Genomic DNA, 19,154 nt, shown 5'->3' with positions numbered 1-19,154 from the left:
CTCAAAAATCCTACAATACACGCAAAAATACACTTAATTATGTTCAAAAATCCTACAATACACGCAAAAATACACTGAATTATGCTTGAATATCCTACAGTACACACAAAAATACACTTAATTATGCTCAAAAATCCTACAATACACGCAAAAATACACTTAATTATGCTCAAAAATCCTACAATACACACAAAAATACACTTAATTATGTTCAAAAATCCTACAATACACGCAAAAATACACTGAATTATGCTTGAATATCCTACAGTACACACAAAAATACACTTAATTATGCTCAAAAATCCTACAATACACACAAAAATAGACTTAATTATGCTTAAATATCCTACCGTACACGCAAAAATACACTTAATTATGCTCAAAAATCCTACAATACACGCAAAAATACACTTAATTATGCTTAAATATCCCACAGTACACGCAAAAATACACTTAATTATGCTCAAAAATCCTACAATACACGCAAAAATACAATTAATTATGCTTAAATATCCTACAGTACAGGCAAAAATACACTTAATTATGCTCAAAAATCCTACAATACACGCAAAAATACACTTAATTATGCTCAAAAATCCTACAATACACGCAAAAATACACTTAATTATGCTCAAAAATCCTACAATACACACAAAAATACACTTAATTATGTTCAAAAATCCTACAATACACGCAAAAATACACTGAATTATGCTTGAATATCCTACAGTACACACAAAAATACACTTAATTATGCTCAAAAATCCTACAATACATGCAAAAATAGACTTAATTATGCTTAAATATCCTACCGTACACGCAAAAATACACTTAATTATGCTCAAAAATCCTACAATACACGCAAAAATACACTTAATTATGCTTAAATATCCCACAGTACACGCAAAAATACACTTAATTATGCTCAAAAATCCTACAATACACGCAAAAATACACTTAATTATGCTCAAAAATCCTACAATACACGCAAAAATACACTTAATTATGCTCAAAAATCCTACAATACACGCAAAAATACACTTAATTATGTTCAAAAATCCTACAATACACGCAAAAATAGACTTAATTATGCTTAAATATCCTACCGTACACGCAAAAATACACTTAATTATGCTCAAAAATCCTACAATACACGCAAAAATACAATTAATTATGCTTAAATATCCTACAGTACACGCAAAAATACACTTAATTATGCTCAAAAATCCTACAATACACGCAAAAATACACTTAATTATGCTCAAAAATCCTACAATACACGCAAAAATACACTTAATTATGTTCAAAAATCCTACAATACACGCAAAAATACACTGAATTATGCTTGAATATCCTACAGTACACACAAAAATACACTTAATTATGCTCAAAAATCCTACAATACACGCAAAAATAGACTTAATTATGCTTAAATATCCTACCGTACACGCAAAAATACACTTAATTATGCTCAAAAATCCTACAATACACGCAAAAATACACTTAATTATGCTTAAATATCCCACAGTACACGCAAAAATACACTTAATTATGCTCAAAAATCCTACAATACACGCAAAAATACACTTAATTATGCTCAAAAATCCTACAATACACGCAAAAATACACTTAATTATGCTCAAAAATCCTACAATACACGCAAAAATACACTTAATTATGTTCAAAAATCCTACAATACACGCAGAAATACACTGAATTATGCTTGAATATCCTACAGTACACTCAAAAATACACTTAAAATTCCATAATTAAAATGTTTACATCGAATTGTACTTGAACATAACATGAACAAATATGAACAACCTGAAAATTCTTTAGTAAAATAAGTGCAGTGTTAACAATATTACGCCTTAGTTTATCATTTATACACGTGAATCACAACTTACAGATCACAGTGGCTCTACAAATACACCAAACATTAAACAACAGGGAGACTATTATTAAAATTCCACATAATTCTCTTAAGACATTTCAGATATTCACTTTTTTTTTTTTTGGAAAAGGCTAGTCTGTAAATGTGAACATTTTTGTGTAATTTTACATTTTTTACACTAAAACAAAGAGATAAATCTGCCGTTTTCATTATTTATAGTTTATTATGATAGTATTTTACTGCTCGGATCCACTTTAGAAATAACTGACCTAAAATTATTTTAACATTCTTGATTGTTAATATTTTCAGTGTAGTTTTTGTATTTCACAAATTCATCCCACGGGCCGGATTGAACCCTGTGGCAGGCCGGATTTGGCTCCCGGGCCGCATGTTTGACACCCCTAATTTAAACGGTAATACTAACCGTTGGCAATTTTACCACAGTTTATCGTTATACTGGTAATCGTTACATCCCTAGTTTGTACAATACTGTTTACAGCCAAACCTTAGAGGGAAAGTGGATTTCATAAGCGGCGTCTCGGTACAAACAGAGGAGGGGTAAAATTATGCGATTACATGTAAGCACTTTCACAGACACGGTTAAGTCTCTGCTTTCAATGATCGAGTTGCTCCGACAGATATTTTCACAACATGTGCTTTCAGCTTCCACTTCGTTCCCATGGAGCGAGAGGTGTTGACTCACCGCTCTGTACCGTCGCACATAACAAACCACAACAGAGGCCAACAACACTTCTCACCCTGTTTTCCACTCCAACTGACACTGAAAAACACCATCGTTTACATACCATATTAAAACGGTTCTTCAGTAAAATAATGAGTTGTGCAAAAGTTAACAGCTCGATTCATCGGTTAAAAGTGCAGCTGGTGTTTGTTCGTATTGTGTTGGTGTTATTTGACTTTTATTTATCTGCTGTGAACCATGTTTTATAGTATGAGTTAGGGGTGTGCATCGGCAAGAATCTGGCAATACGATACAAATCATAATACTAGGATCACGATACGATATATCGGAATATATCACAATACTGTTAACAAGGCGATATTTTTTGTTTTGTCTTGTTTTTTTTTTCAGTTCTCTTTTTATTGGTATTTTCATGGTTCACATATTTATTCATGTAGGATTTCACCATTTCCATCCACTCATCTGAAAATTACAATTTAATCTCACATCGATACTTCCGTGACTCCACAATACAATACAAATAAGGATGATTGGTGCTCTCTCCGCAATATCAAAGGTGTAATTTTTACAATACAGAATTAAGAACTAAACTCCCTAGAACAGCAGTGCTGGGGTGCACATTTGTGATACTTAAAAAAAATAAATAAATATTTTTTTTTTTATGTTTTCCCCTGTAAGTCGCTTTGGAAAAAAGCGTCTGCCAAATGCATAAACATAAACATAAAATAGAAAACATCGATATAAAAGGGTTTAAAACTTTTTTTCAACCTTGGGGTCGCCTGGAATTCAAATGGGGTCGCCTGAAATTTCTAGTAATTGATAAAAAATTAAAATTTACTAATAAAAATTTATATTATATAGCCTAAATGTTGCCTAAAATTAGTGTTTATTTGCAACATATAATAGCAAACTATTGCACAATCAAAAACAAATTAATTTTAACAAATAAAATGTCTCTGTTTTGAATGTCTGGGGTTGCCTGAAATTTCTAATAATTTATATAAAAATAAAAAAAAAAATAAAACTTACTAATAAAAATGTACATTACATAGTCTAAATGTTGTCTAAAATTAACGTTTATTTCCAACATAGTGTAGCAAAGTATTACATGATCAAAAACAAATTAATTTTAACAAATAAAATGTGTTCTGTTTTGAATGTCTAGGGTTGCTAGAAATTTCTAATAATTTATATAAAAATAAAAAAAATAAAACTTACTAATAAAAATTTACATTATATAGTTTAAATGTTGTCTAAAATTAACGTTTATTTCCAACATAGTGTAGCAAACTATTACATGATCAAAAACAAATTAATTTTAACAAATAAAATGTCTTCTGTTTTGAATGTCTGGGGTTGCCTGAAATTTCTAATAATTTATATAAAAAACAAAAACAAAAACAAAAAACTTACCAATAAAAATGTACATTACATAGTCTAAATGTTGTCTAAAATTAACGTTTATTTCCAACATAGTGTAGCAAACTATTACATGATCAAAAACAAATTAATTTTAACAAATAAAATGTCTCTGTTTTGAATGTCTGGGGTTGCCTGAAATTTCTAATAATTTATATAAAAATAAAAAAAAAAATAAAACTTACTAATAAAAATGTACATTACATAGTCTAAATGTTGTCTAAAATTAACGTTTATTTCCAACATAGTGTAGCAAACTATTACATGATCAAAAACAAATTAATTTTAACAAATAAAATGTCTCTGTTTTGAATGTCTGGGGTTGCCTGAAATTTCTAATAATTTATATAAAAATAAAAATAAAAAAAACTTACTAATAAAAATGTACATTACATAGTCTAAATGTTGTCTAAAATTAACGTTTATTTCCAACATAGTGTAGCAAACTATTACATGATCAAAAACAAATTAATTTTAACAAATAAAATGTCTCTGTTTTGAATGTCTGGGGTTGCCTGAAATTTCTAATAATTTATATAAAAATAAAAATAAAAAAAACTTACTAATAAAAATGTACATTACATAGTCTAAATGTTGTCTAAAATTAACGTTTATTTCCAACATAGTGTAGCAAACTATTACATGATCAAAAACAAATTAATTTTAACAAATAAAATGGGTTCTGTTTTGAATGTCTGGGGTTGCCAGAAATTTCTAATAATTTGTATAAAAAAAAAAAAAACAAAAAACTTACTAATAAAAATTTGCATTATATAGTCTAAATGTTGTCTAAAATTAATATTTATTTCCAATATAGTGTAGCAAACTATTACACGATCAAAAACAAATTAATTTTAACAAATAAAATGTCTCTGTTTTGAATGTCTGGGGTTGCCTGAAATTTCTAATAATTTATATAGAAATAAAAAATAAAAAAAACTTACTAATAAAAAATTACATTATATAGCCTAAATGTTGCCTAAAATTAATGTTTATTTGCAACATATTAAAGCAAACTATTACATGATCAAAAACAAATTAATTTTAACAAATAAAATGTCTTCTGTTTTGAATGTCTGGGGTTGCTAGAAATTTCTAATTTATATAAAAATAAAAAAAACTTACTAATAAAAATGTACATTATATAGTCTAAATGTTGTCTAAAATTAACGTTTATTTCCAACATAGTGTAGCAAACTATTACATGATCAAAAACAAATTAATTTTAACAAATAAAATGTCTTCTGTTTTGAATGTCTGGGGTTGCTAGAAATTTCTAATAATTTATATAAAAATAAACCAGAAATTTGCGATGTTAAAATGGGGTCACGAGCCAAAAAAGGTTGGAAACCACTGGTTTAAAAGGAACAAAAAATGGGTGGAATGGACATAAGACATGGTCTTAGATAAACGATGGTGGAACTGGTGTGACATACCTAATCCATCTTGTTTCTCTTGTTTTTAAAGGATTATTTGCTGGAAAAAATTTTAATTACACCAGAAATACTGTATGCACAAATACTTTCCTCTGTAAAAACTTAAAACTTGAATTATGTTTCAGAGACATTACAGCGTAAGATCCAGCTCAAATGTTCATATTCTATCAGTTGTGAATAGAATGCAGAGTGGACAGTCCCCGAATCATCCAACATCAGAAGATTATTTTTGTGCCATCCCATCACAGGAACTAACATCAGCCTGTCAGACAGTTTACCTTTGGGTTGCTTCAAATAACCATTATTTAACAAAACAGTGTTAAATGATAATAAATACAGGGTGGGGAAGCAAAATTTACAATACTTACAATAATATATTTATTACCTCCGCCAAGAAAGTTATGTTTTTGCCACGGTTTGTTTGTTTGTTTGTTGGTTAGTTAGCAACATAAGTGAAAAAATTATTGAAGGATTTTGATGAAATTTTCAGGAAATGTCCAAAATGGGACGAGTAACAAATAATTAGATTTTGGGAATGATCCGAATCACTGTCTGGATCTAGGAATTTTTAAAAGGATTCTTTATCAGTGGGAGATACAGGGTGGGGAAGCAAAATTTACAATGAACATTTAGTTGTTTTTTCTCAGCAGCCACTACATCAATTGTTTTGAAACCAAACATATATTGATGTCATAATCATACCTAACACTATTATCCATACCTTTTCAGAAACTTTTGCCCATATGAGTAATCAGGAAAGCAAACGTCAAAGAGTGTGTGATTTGCTGAATGCACTCGTCACACCAAAGGAGATTTCAAAAATAGTTGGAGTGTCCATAAAGACTGTTTAGAATGGAAAGAAGAGAATGACTATGAGCAAAACTATTAGGAGAAAGTCTGGAAGATACTATTAAAGAAAAATGGGAGAAGTTGTCACCCGAATATTTGAGGAACACTTGCGCAAGTTTCAGGAAGCGTGTGAAGGCAGTTATTGAGAAAGAAGGAGGACACATAGAATAAAAACATTTTCTATTATGTACATTTTCTTGTGGGAAATAAATTCTCATGACTTTCAATAAACTAATTGGTCATACACTGTCTTTCAATCTCTTTCAATCAAAATATTGTAAATTTTGCTTCCCCACCCTGTAATGTATGAACAAAAAAGAAAACCAAAACTGAATCCTCGCCATCTCTGCATTTGAATAAATACCTAAAAATATCGATACAGTACTTTTTAATATCGATGCATTATCATGAAATGCAATATTGTGATATATTGCAGAACCAATATTTTATTACACCCTTAGTTTGACTTAATAACTGAATAATCAACCAATAAATCATTTGTAGAGCACAATCGATACCACTTCTTATCAGTTTACATCACTGCTCCATGAATAGATGTTATTTTTAAGCCACGTTGCATTGAGGGACTCTCCACAGGATGTTTACAGCGTTACATGAAATGACAATTTTACAGTCATTACAACGGTTGTTCTTTATCAAATCAGGTGACATTCTGTACATTTGACGTCACTGTTTTCAAGTGCATAACTGTTAAACAAGACTGTAGTGATAATAGGAACCGATGAACTGTGATGCATACGATTCAGAAGCTGGTTTGTCTATTAGAACTGGTTCTTTATTCTAGATCAGGGGTGTCAAACTGATTTTAGTTCAGGTGCCACATTAAGACAAATTTAATCTGAAGTGAAATAATATTATAATAATATATAAATAATGTCAACTCCAAACGTTCCTCTATGTTTTATAGCGAAAGAAGTAAAATTATGCGATGAAAATGTTTACATCTGCCAACTATCCTTTAAAACAATGTGAGTAACATGAACAAACTGAAATTTCTCGAGAAAACTAAGTGCAGTTTTAACAATATTATCATGTATCAGTTTATCATTTACGTGTACATTACAACTTACAGATCACAGTGGATCTCCAAATACACAAAACATTCAATAACAGGAGGAATATTGATACAATTACACTTTAGAAATTTCAAAATGTTTATATTTGTTCAGGTTATTTGTGTTTTTGTGAAATGATAGTTTGTTTTAGTGTAAATACAGTAAAATGACATGAGAAAAATTTGGAGTTGTGAGTATTTATAGGTTATTATGATAGTATTTTACTGATCCGACCCACTTGAGATTAAATTGGTCTGAATGTGGAACCTGAAGTAAAATGATTCATATCGACAGTGTAATGTTTGAGACCTCTGTTCTAGAGGCTGATTGGTACCAGTGACAAATATATTGCAATTAAGTTTTTATTTTTTATTGTTTTTCTCAACAGTGTTTTTTCTTCTTGGTAGTTTTTCTCGATTGAGATGAACTACCTAGAAGAATGATAACCTGGGCAAATAAGAGCCTACGCAGACATTTTTCAGCAGTATGTTTATTGAGTTTTTAATATAAGAGACAAACGTAAAAGTAGTAGTAACATTAATAATATATATAAAAAGAAAACGGAGTAACTTGCATATGGATAATTCCACAAAAAAAAAAGTTGTACTGAAAAAGTTGATTCTTTTTATTATTATTATTACTATTATTATTATTATTATTATTATTATTATTATTAAAAAACAAACTTATGCCACATATACAACTCTAAAGTGGTCAGAGGAGTTGTATTATCACTTAAAGATAGTTTTAACAGCGTAAAAGCCAATAACCAGTTAATTATCTGATATTTTAACTGACTCTGTTGGAAATGAACTTTTTTATAACGCATAATTACGTAAATAAGTTGATAAATAAATGTAGACCACTGATTTCAAAATTGACATCAAACTAATCACAAAAATCTATGTGATTTTCAGGTAGAATATTTGTTTTTTGAGCTATGATTTTCTCTCAAAGTCAATCAAAGCAATTATGCATAATGTAATTTAACCCTTTCATGCATAAGTCACTACAGTGGACAGTTATTCTACAGCTGTTCTCTTGTATATTCATGGGTTTAGTTGTTTTAGTTGCATATCAGCCAACACAGTGGACGCTTATGCACCATCCCATACACTGACATTCATACCATGACTGTCTTTTTGCATATTATCTGCATGAAGTTAGTAATAACTAGTATTAGAGTATGTTCAAATGTGAGAAAACATCAGATCAGCTGCATGAAAAATGTTTTTATTTCATAGTTTTCGCACAGTATCTCATTTTCTGATGCTGGGTTTTAAATACATGTTTTTTTTTCTTCTTCAAAAATTAAGTGCATGGTGTCCAGCTGTGTGTACATTTTTGTAACCCCGTGAAAAAAAAGTTCATAAAATTTTTTTCAATCGTATTGTTTTTTTCATGCCTAAAGAGGAATAAAAACACTCAGGAAAAAAATCTCAACCATCGTTCTCATAATTCATGCATGAAAGGGTTAATAATATATATAAAAAGAATACTGAGTAACTTGCATATGGATAATTTCACACAAAAAAAAAGTTGTACTGAAAAAGGTAATTCTTTTTATTATTATTATTATTATTATTATTATTATTAAAAAACAAACTTATGCCACATATACACCTCTAAAGTGGTCAGAGGAGTTGTATTATCACTTAAAAATAGTTTTAACAGCGTAAAAGCCAATAACCAGTTAATTAGCTGATATTTTAACTGACACTGTTGGAAATGAACATTTTTTATAACACGTAATTGCGTAAATAAATCGATAAATGAATGTAGACCACTGATTTCAAAGTTGACATCAAACTTATCACAAAAATCTACAGATTTTCAGGTAGAATATTTGTTTTTGAGCTATGATTTTCTCTCAAAGTCAATCAAAGTAATTATGCATAATGTAATTTAATGAAATGAACTTTCAAAGCTAAATTGTACAGAAATATCCCATCATCCAAACCGATTAATTATTCTATATCTGCTTGATTCCTACTGTTTAATGTTCCCTGAGAAGGAAAATATCCATAAATAACAATCAGAAGTCATGCTCATTAATGATGCTGATAATGAAAATAATCATATTGCTTTAGGGCACAGGTGTCAAATATGCGGCCCGGGGGCCAAATCCGGCCCGCCAAAGGTTCCAGTCTGGCCCGCGGGATGAATTTGCAAAAATGATACTTCAGATGTTAACAATCAAGGATGTCGAACTCATTTTAGTTCAGGTTCCACATACAGAACAATGTGATCTCAACTAAAATAATAGCAAAATAACCTGACTCCAAATGTTGTTAGTTTAATGTGAAAAACATAATATTACATTACACCTGTAAATAATGACAACTCCAAATTTTTCTCTTTGTCATAGTGTAAAAACTTACATTAAATTATGAAAATATTAACATTTACAAACTGTCCTTTAACAATAAAATGTGGAAAAACCTGAAATTTTGTAAGTAAAATTTTAACATTATACTTCCTGTTATTAAATATTTTGTGCCTTTGTAGATCCAGTCCATAATATGCATGTTTAAATGGTAAGTTGAGGTGTAATAGTGTTAAAATTGCACTTATTATTCTCCATAAATCTCAGTTTTTTTCAGGTTATTCACATCATTTTGGTTTGGATAGTTTGTAAATGTACATATTTTCATCATTTAATTTTAATTGCACTAAAACAAAGACAAAAATTTGGAGTTGTCATTATTTACAAGTTATTATGCTATTATTTCACTGGAGATCAAATTGGGCTTAATGTGGCCCCTGAACTAAAATGAGTTTGACACCCCTGCTTTAGGGTCAAAACACAGTATTCCAAATCTCTCTGTTACATTTTAGAGACAATTTGACAGATTAGTATTGCTAAATGACCCACATTTTTACTTTGAAATTCTTTTTGCTTTAGTTGGACCATAAGGGATTATCCAAAACAAGGAGCTACTTTATATTGAAATAAATATTGGAATGGCAGTCAATTAAAGTTCGCTCTCTGACGGGACAGTACTGTGTTTTGACCCTTTACTACAGTGGTTTCCAACTTTTTTTGTCTCGTGACCCCATTTTAACATCACAAATTTCTGGCGACCCCAGACATTCAAAATGGAGACTTTTTTTTTTTTTTGTTGCTAAAACTAATTTGATTTTGATCATAATACTTAACACTTTACGTAATACTAATACGTAATACTTTGCTATACTATGTTATGGTATGTTATATATGTACAGTCAGTCGAACTTGTATTTACAAGGCTGCAAATTAATACTGAACAAACAATAACTCAAACTATGAATTATGAAAGAGCTGCAGCATCTGAAACTGACCACAAAGAACATTTGACAGATAACACTGGGTTACAAAAAAATGTTTTTTGCAAGTTGTCTAGGTTTTTTCAACTGAATTAGGACCATTTTGCACCACTAAATCCAAAAATGACATCTGTTTTTCTCAATCAGGTCAGGTTTTTTTTGCTAATTTGATTTTGAAAAATATGATCTTCTCACAAAATTGATTACATTTTTGTGACTTTATCAGTTGATTTTTTATATAGTTCTCACCCAAAATAGGTTTTAAGAGAAAAAAAAAAATCATTTTCTAACAGGATTCCTGTTAGGTACAATGGTGTATTCACCGCAGATGTAGCAGAATACGTCAGGCTTATTTTTGCAAGATCTTCTAGTCGAAGCCATTTCATTCACCTGTAATATTAAAAAAAACATTAATCATAAATTGGCAAAAGTAAAATCTTCAGAACTTGTTTATTGTAAGAAATATGAAAGAATTTTGTGTCATATGATGTGAAAATGCCCATAAATGTAAGCAAAAATGTTAAAAAGCCAATATGTAGCATAGTTCAGAAAGTTGACCTGATTGAGCAAAATTAATGTGATTTTTGGATTCAGCACACCAAAATTATCCTAAATCAGCTCAAAAAACTTCGACAATAAATTTGTTGTTGACCAGTGTAAACAGAACCACAGTGCTTCAGTTTCACACTCACAGTTTGTTATGGATTGGGATTGTCTCTGTCAACTCACCATATATTTTTTTATTAATTAGTTTTTTGATTTTTCTTGTCAATTACTAGAAATTTCAGGCGACCCCATTTGATGTCCAGGTGACCCCACGTGGGGTCCCGACCCCAAGGTTGAAAAACTATGCTTTACTAACTGATTATCATGTTTTTTGTTTGTTTGTTTGTTTTTTTGCAGGTAATCATGCCCCCCACCACCCCCTACGCTGGTAAGTTCAGCACATGTGGCCCTTACAGCAACAACAACAACCACCCCCAGCCTCACAGTCCGTACCGCAGCAACACGGCGCCGAAGCCCGCCAAAGAAAACGTCTACAACTGCGCCTACTCGGCTGCAGAAAACCCCTACGACATCCCGCAGCCCCACAGCTCGTACCGCAGCTCCTCCCTGTCCTCGGCCACCACCAAGGAGCATCACTACAACAACAGCAGCAGCAATGGCGGCGGCGGCTTCATGGTGTCGGAGAACCTGTACTCGTCGCCGCAGCCCCACAGCCCTCGTCAGCACAGCTCTTCCTGTCCCGGACGCTCGTACCGCCACACCAGCAGCAGCAGCGGCAGCGAGCAGTCGTGCCATAACAACAGCGCTGCAGTAAAAGCCCGCAATTACGGACACGGTATCACTGCCAGCTATGGGGAGATGTGTTACCATGACAACAGTTTGGTTTCAGCATCTCTTGAGGCACTGATCCAGCACCTGGTTCCCACAGTGGACTACTACCCCGATGTGAGTACTTACACGGAACTCATTTTAGTTCAGGGGTCACATTCATAACCTATAAATAATGTATGCATTAGGGCTGAAAGATATATCGTTATCGTATCGATATCAAGATATGAACATTCAAGATATTAATATTGAAAAAGCAACGATATAAACGATATGGATTTCTCCCGTGCTCGTCCTGCATGTACAGCTCTGGAAGTCACAACAAATTTAATTTATTTGTACTTTATGTTAATGTTGATGACTGGCAGTGAGTTCTTATAAATAAAACTGCACTTTTCACATTCTTTTGTATTACGATGTTTGTATTTTTCGGAAAAATGCTTGGTTTTCACCGAACCCATAGTCATATCGTATCGTATCGATATCGAGATATTTGACATGAATATCGAGACATGAAATTTTGTCCATATCGTTCAGCCCTAGTATGCGTATTATTTTAGTGCAAAAAGTAAAATCGGGGTTTCTTCGTGTTTTATGTGAAGTGTCTTCTATTTAGATCAGTGTTTTTTAGCTTACCAGCCGACAGGTCGTATGCTATTGTTGTCATGCGGCGTCCAGCGGCATCATAGTTCGGTGTCTGTCAGCGTCGTCTGTCGTCCGTTACAAACCTTTCAATCGTCTTCTTCTCCGAAACTACAATTCCGATTGACTTCAAACTAGTGATGTAACGATTACTGGCATAACAATAAACCACGGTAAAATTGCAGACACTTAGTATTATCGTTTAAATTCTAATTATCATGATAACCGTGTTTGATTATCGCACTTTTAGGGGAAAAAAACCCTATGTAAGAATCTGCTTTTATGTCAAATATTTGAGGATAGTTTTAATTTATTACAGTTTTGATTTGACACACCTAATATTTGGAACCAATATTCACTTTTAAAGTCTTTGAAAAGGTTCGTTAAGCATCTGTGTGTTATTTGTGCAATAAATTATACACATTTTTCAAATTGGATTTTATATATTTTTTTGTGTTTTCTGGCCTTTTATGTTGATATAGTAGGTTAAAATGAAAAAAATAATAGACAGATGATATAGTTGAAGTTGTGCTAAAAAAAAGATCCCAAACATGGGTATAGTAAACATTTGTTTATATAGTATATAAAGGCAAAATCAGAAGTACTGAAAAACGAACAAAATAGGCTCAGACCACTAAGGGTTAATATTTGAATGTTTCTACAACAGAAAGTACGTTGTGCCAATTCTTTTATTTATTTATTTATTTATTTATTTAAAATACAACTTGGTTAAATTATTTCAGTGTGTGTATCAGTACTTTTTGAACATTTTGAGCACAATTTCAACAATACCGCGATAATAATGATAACTGTGATAATTTTGGTCACAATAACCGTGACATGAAATTTTCATATCGCTACATCCCTACTTCAAACTTGGTATACAGCTTCTTTATGATGATGTCAACACAAGGTATTGAAATTATTTGGATCTGGATCTGATTCTGGATTTGGTGTGACTTTGAAAAATGTTCCCATTATAACAGATAGGAAGTGAATTGATCCAATAAAACAGTAAGTATCAATGATATCAAGTTGTAATTTGATTATTTTACAGATCTGATTAGAATATGACCAAAACATGGGCTATTTCTGTATTATAATAAATACACAGAACTGGGTGATAATAAATGGCATCTGGATACATTTCCCAAAGCTTTTAATTTGGCCGGTAAGCTACAGGGCCATAGGTCCTATTTTTTTTTTTTTTTTTATTCCTTTTGTGCGGGTTGTGAATATCCAGGTGGAAACAGAAGAGAGAATGAGAGTGTTCTCACACCCTCCACTCTTAATATCTTCAGTGTAATTTTTGTGCTTTGCAAAGTCATCCAGAGGGCCGGATTGGAGCCTTTGCCGGCCCTGTTTTGGCCCCCTGGCCGTATGTTTGACCCCCCGTCTTAGCCTGAGCGCTGACTCTTTTCTCGTCCACTCAGTCGTGTCGGAGGTTGATCTTTTCATTGCTGTTTTTTTTTTTCTCTGTTCTTCATCAGAGGTCATATGTGTTCACCTTCCTGCTGAGTTCACGCCTCTTCCTGCACCCGTATGAGCTCATGACCAGGGTTTGTCACCTGTGTGTGGAGCAGCAGCGATCCGGAGACGCTCTGCTGGATAAGGTGTGTAAAAAAAAAAAAAAAAAAAAAATCACTCTTTGGTTGTTAGTTCTCCCTGTTTCGCCCATGTTCTCTCACACACACATTATTCATCTTGTAGCTTTGTTTATGTAGTTCTTTTCTAAACACTGGAAGATAAAATAGTGCAAATAGTCAAGATAAAAGCAAAAACAGCAAACATAAGGTCATAAAAAAACAGAAAGATTAACCCTTTCATGCATACTGGTCACTACAGTGGACAGCTATTCTATAGCTGTTCTCTTGTATATTCATGGATTTTGTTGTTCTTTTCGTTGTTTTTGTTTTGTTTTTGTTTTTTTTACACATATCTTTATTAAAGTTTTACGACACTACATATCTTTTCTGACATGAATTGGTAACATTATGTAGATCTCTCCTGAGCATAAACCCCCAGAATCACAAGCCCTCCCCATAGTTTTCACACAATTTATCACTAAATTCATGTTTCTGAGCATCAAAAATTAAACGTGTGGTGTCCAGCTGAGTGGACATTTTTGCAACTTTATGAAAAATAGGTTCATAAGAATTTTTGTTTTTCATTATTTTATTTTATTTTTTTTAAGTATTTTTGAATTTTATTTATTTATTTATTTATTTTTTCAGAAGAAATTTTTCAATCACAGTGTTTTTTCATGCATAAAGAGGAATAAAAACACTCAGGAAAAAATTTGATTAAGGTTCTCATAATTCGTGCATGAAAGGTTCAATAAAAACTGGCAAAATATAGAGACGACAGGGTCTAAAATTATTATGATTATTATTTTTTTTTCTTACTTTACTGGAAGGTATAATTAAACCACTTCGCTGTTGTCACTCAATAAAACAGAGAGACACAGACAGAAGAAGTCATGAGTGTTTTCTGAGAATGTTCCAGTTACATTTCAGCCTCAGTCTTGGTTCTGTATTTTACATTTTCTGAATTTAGAGAACATGACATTTTTGAGTCACAAGTAAATCCAAGTGTTGTGAAATTAAAAAAAAAAAAAAAATCTAAGTCTTTTTTTCAATTTGTTTTCCAGAACACAGTGCATAGTGGTTACACACTGGAAAAAAATCCAAATCTTCCCAAGTGTATTTTTCTCATTTCTTTCTTTTTTTTTTTTCCAACCTTTGTTTATTTGGAGTTTTATAGAAATCAGGCAAATGTGACATCAGTTGAAAATAAATTGTTGCACAATTTCCATTTTTATTTTTTTTACATGCAAACAAACCCAAGAACAAGAACAAGTACACCAACCTTCTCCATTAAGAAAAACACACAAAACAAAGACAAAAAAAAAAAGTCTTGAAAGGTTCACATTTAGAATATCAATGCAGTATGTGTTACACAAGGTGCATTACTGAATAGAAAACACAAAAAAGAGGACCAGGCGGAAAAATTACCATAAAGATCAATCTGGAACAAAGGGGAAATTTGTTTTCCTGACTAGTTGAAACAAAGGATTCCAGATTCCAGGGTCTAAAATTAGATAGATGAAAGTCAGAGTAATTAAAGGGGGTTTTATGGAGTATTGATATTCAGAAATGGAGTGACAAAAACCACCTATGACTCAGCGCTATGTATCCACAGACTGTGTCAGTTATAAAAGTCATTTTTTATGCACATCTGTTTAATAGTATCATCAGTTTTTCTCCTTCAAACTCAAACTCATAGCTGTTTATTTTGACAGTCGCTCTAAATAACAGTGTTTTATCATCTTCACGTGCTGCATCAGCTGATAGTTTACATTATAGCTCTGTTAGCTTAGCTCGTTAGCTTAGCTCGTTAGCTTAGCTCCGTTAGCTTAGCTTTGTTAATAGAAAACAGCCACAGTAAAACCACTAATCACCTGTTTTCTGTTGGGCTTGTGTTGTCAACAGCTGACGTAAAGATTTGTTTGGAATCCAACAAAAAAGTATGTAAATAATGTAACTGTAAATAATTGGCGTAAAATACAGTTCTTCATCTTTTCATGGTCATCAGATATGACCCATTTGGACGATCAGAGGCTCCGTAGTTACCATGGAAACACCGTCATCTTCTACAACATTGATGCACCAGTAAAACCCAAGGAGTTGGATCAATGACAGTGGATGGACACACTGGGTTTATGTTCAGTTCATGATAGATTTTACAGAAAAAGCCACTTTTTCTTCAGTTTTCTCTATTTCTGATGTAATAATCCTCAACTTTGCTCTAAACTTTTATGAACATCTACATGATCAGTGAATCAAATGTTGGAAAATACCTGATTTTCACTGAAAAAAACACAAAATACACAAGATAATATTACAATAAATGGCGATAAATCACTTAAGTACAGTTAAATATAGAGACAAATTCATTTGGGAACTGCCACAAATGTCACACTGGGTCCTTATGGGTTAAAAATGATGATTTATAGAAGGAAGAGGAGGAAAAAGGAGAGGTGAGAGAGAATCACAAATGAGTAACTGTGTCAAAACACAAGTCAATGCACCAGGAAAAAAACGTTGCAGTTAAATGAATAAACCAAAACGGTACTTTTAAAAGGTGATTACAGTTTTAGGACCTTCAGAAAAACAATAAACCACTTTGAATGAGCACTGATGATGCGTAAAAAACACACAAAAAGGTTTATGGTGCAATAGTACAACACCTTAACACTTAAAGACCTATACCTATTTTTGTGGCCACTCTACATTTAACCATTCCAAACTGATTTATCACCAGTTTTTAGCGGAAATCTGGTATTTTCCTATGTTTAAGTTACTGATATTTACAAAAACAATGAAGAAAAAGTGACCATCTCAGTAAAATATATCACTACTTGAACATAAATCAAGAGTTTACAACTGCTGGCATTGATTAAAGTCATGGGTTTTACTGGTGAATAAATGCTGCAGAAAATGATGGTGTTTCCATGTTCACTACAGAGTCTCTGAACACCCAAATAAAACACATGTAATGGCGCTGAAAAGCAATCAATGACAGTGGATGGACACACTGGGTTTATGTTCAGTTCATGATATTATTGCTGAAAAAGTAAGTTTTTCTTCATTTTTCTGCATTTTTATATAATTAACTCTGAATTTACTCTGAGTTTTCATGAACATCTACATGATCTGTGAATTGAATAAAGGAAAATACATGATTTACACCAAAAAATGCAAAATACAGAGGATAATATTATAAAAAAAATTGTGATGAATCAGTTAAGAAAGGTAGAAATAGAGAAAAATTCATTTGGGAGCTGCCACAAAAGTTGCACTTATGGGTTAAATTAGCCGCTAAATGTAAACTAATGTTTTTCAGGTTGCTCAGATGCAGTTTTCTACCAGAGAAACTGGAGAAATGAATTAATTATTTCATAAAGGAATGAGCTCCAGACAGACAGAGGGAAGTCAGAGTTTGGGGAAATGTGTATGAAGGGAACGTTTAAAATTGGAACAAATAAAACGTACAAATAAAATCATGGATCAGTTTCAGAAATACTGTAGCTCCTTTGAAACATTAACGTCATGAGATTTTACAAGTAAATGCTATTAACTAATGTATTTTCTGCTTCACTGGTGATTTTGACCTTTTTCGCCCTTGGTTAACAGACTGTAAACAGAAGGTGTTTTGTTTTTTTTTCTCGGTGAACGTTGACTCAGTATCAGCTGACTTACTTTATGTGTTTCTGACTCACACACTAACCAACTGTCTGATGGGTTTCAGATCCGCTTCCGTGAGGTGGCGCCTAAGTTGGTGCAGCTTCTGACCGAGTGGACGGAGACGTTTCCGTACGACTTCAGGGACGAGAGGATGATGCGTTGTCTGAAGGACATGACGCACCACGTGGCCCGAGGGGACGAGGTTAGTCTAATATAGAGGTCGGCAACATTTAACACCCGAAGAGTCATTTTTGTCTTGAAAAAAAAAGAAAAAAATCTGATTGGAGCCATGGAAAAAATATTTAAATCTGTGTGAAACTGGACACAAACTGACTAGCAGCCCAACATGGAAAGAGTTTATTACCTCCGCCAAGGAGGTTATGTTTTTGCCAGGGTTTGTTTGTTTGTTTGTTTGTTTGTTTGTTTGTCTGTCTGTCCGTTAGTGTGCAACATAACTCAAAAAGTTATGGACAGATTTGGATGAAATTTTCAGGGTTTGTTGGAAATGGGATAAGGAAGAAATGATTAAATTTTGGTGGTGATCGGGGGTGGGGGGGCCCACGGGGGGGGGGGGGGGGGGCGCAGACCAGAAAATTTCATCAAAATCTGTCCATAACTTTTTGAGTTATGTTGCACACTAACGGACAGACAAACAAACAAACAGACAGACAAACAAACCCTGGCAAAAACATAACCTCCTTGGCGTGGGGGGGCCCACGGGGGGGGCCACTGATCAGCCTTGGTGGAGGTCTGCGCTCTCCGAGTGCTTCTAGTTATTTCTAAGTTTGACAAAACTGAAACAAATTTATGCTGGAGACATTGTGGACAAATTGGAGATCACACACATTTTTTGGGATTGTCCAAAACTTAAGTCTTTCTGGGAGGGAATTAGGGGGGAACTTTCTAAAATACTACACACTTACATTGAATTTGACCCACTGATTTTTATCTTTGGAGTGCTCCCTGCTAATTTTTTAAATAAGGATAAAGAATATCTTTTGAAAATTCTTGTCTTGGTAGCAAAAAAAATGATAACTGTATCCTGGTATAAACCACTTCCTCCAACAATAAATCAGTGGAAGGAAAGAATTGTGAGGGTCTATACAATGGAAAAAATAACAGCAAACCTAAACCTTACCACTGATTTGTTCAAGAAGAGGTGGAATCCTTTGATAATTCATTTGGAATTGATATTGTAGCATTTGAGAGTCTGGCGCTGGGGGGATATTATTTGTATTTTTATGTAAT

General features: G+C 32.6%; 1 protein-coding gene across 2 annotated transcripts in view; it reads left to right on the top strand.

Moving 5' to 3' along the window:
• The window catches only part of LOC115430442 (ras-GEF domain-containing family member 1B-B-like), a 72,274-nt gene that overhangs the window by 25,366 nt on the left and 27,754 nt on the right, over window positions 1-19,154 (top strand). For both annotated transcript variants that reach the window (XM_030150449.1, XM_030150450.1), the window contains exons 2-4: window positions 11,587-12,135; window positions 14,151-14,273; window positions 17,971-18,108. In XM_030150449.1, the coding sequence (XP_030006309.1) occupies window positions 11,593-12,135; window positions 14,151-14,273; window positions 17,971-18,108 (804 nt within the window). In that variant the 5' untranslated portion in view covers window positions 11,587-11,592. The remainder of the gene's footprint in view (window positions 1-11,586; window positions 12,136-14,150; window positions 14,274-17,970; window positions 18,109-19,154) is intronic.

Source organism: Sphaeramia orbicularis, chromosome 12, assembly GCF_902148855.1.
Source record: "Sphaeramia orbicularis chromosome 12, fSphaOr1.1, whole genome shotgun sequence".
Taxonomy (NCBI): Eukaryota; Metazoa; Chordata; class Actinopteri; order Kurtiformes; family Apogonidae; genus Sphaeramia; species Sphaeramia orbicularis.
The sequence above is the reverse complement of the archived record's forward strand: the minus strand, read 5'-3'. Positions and strand labels throughout refer to the sequence as shown.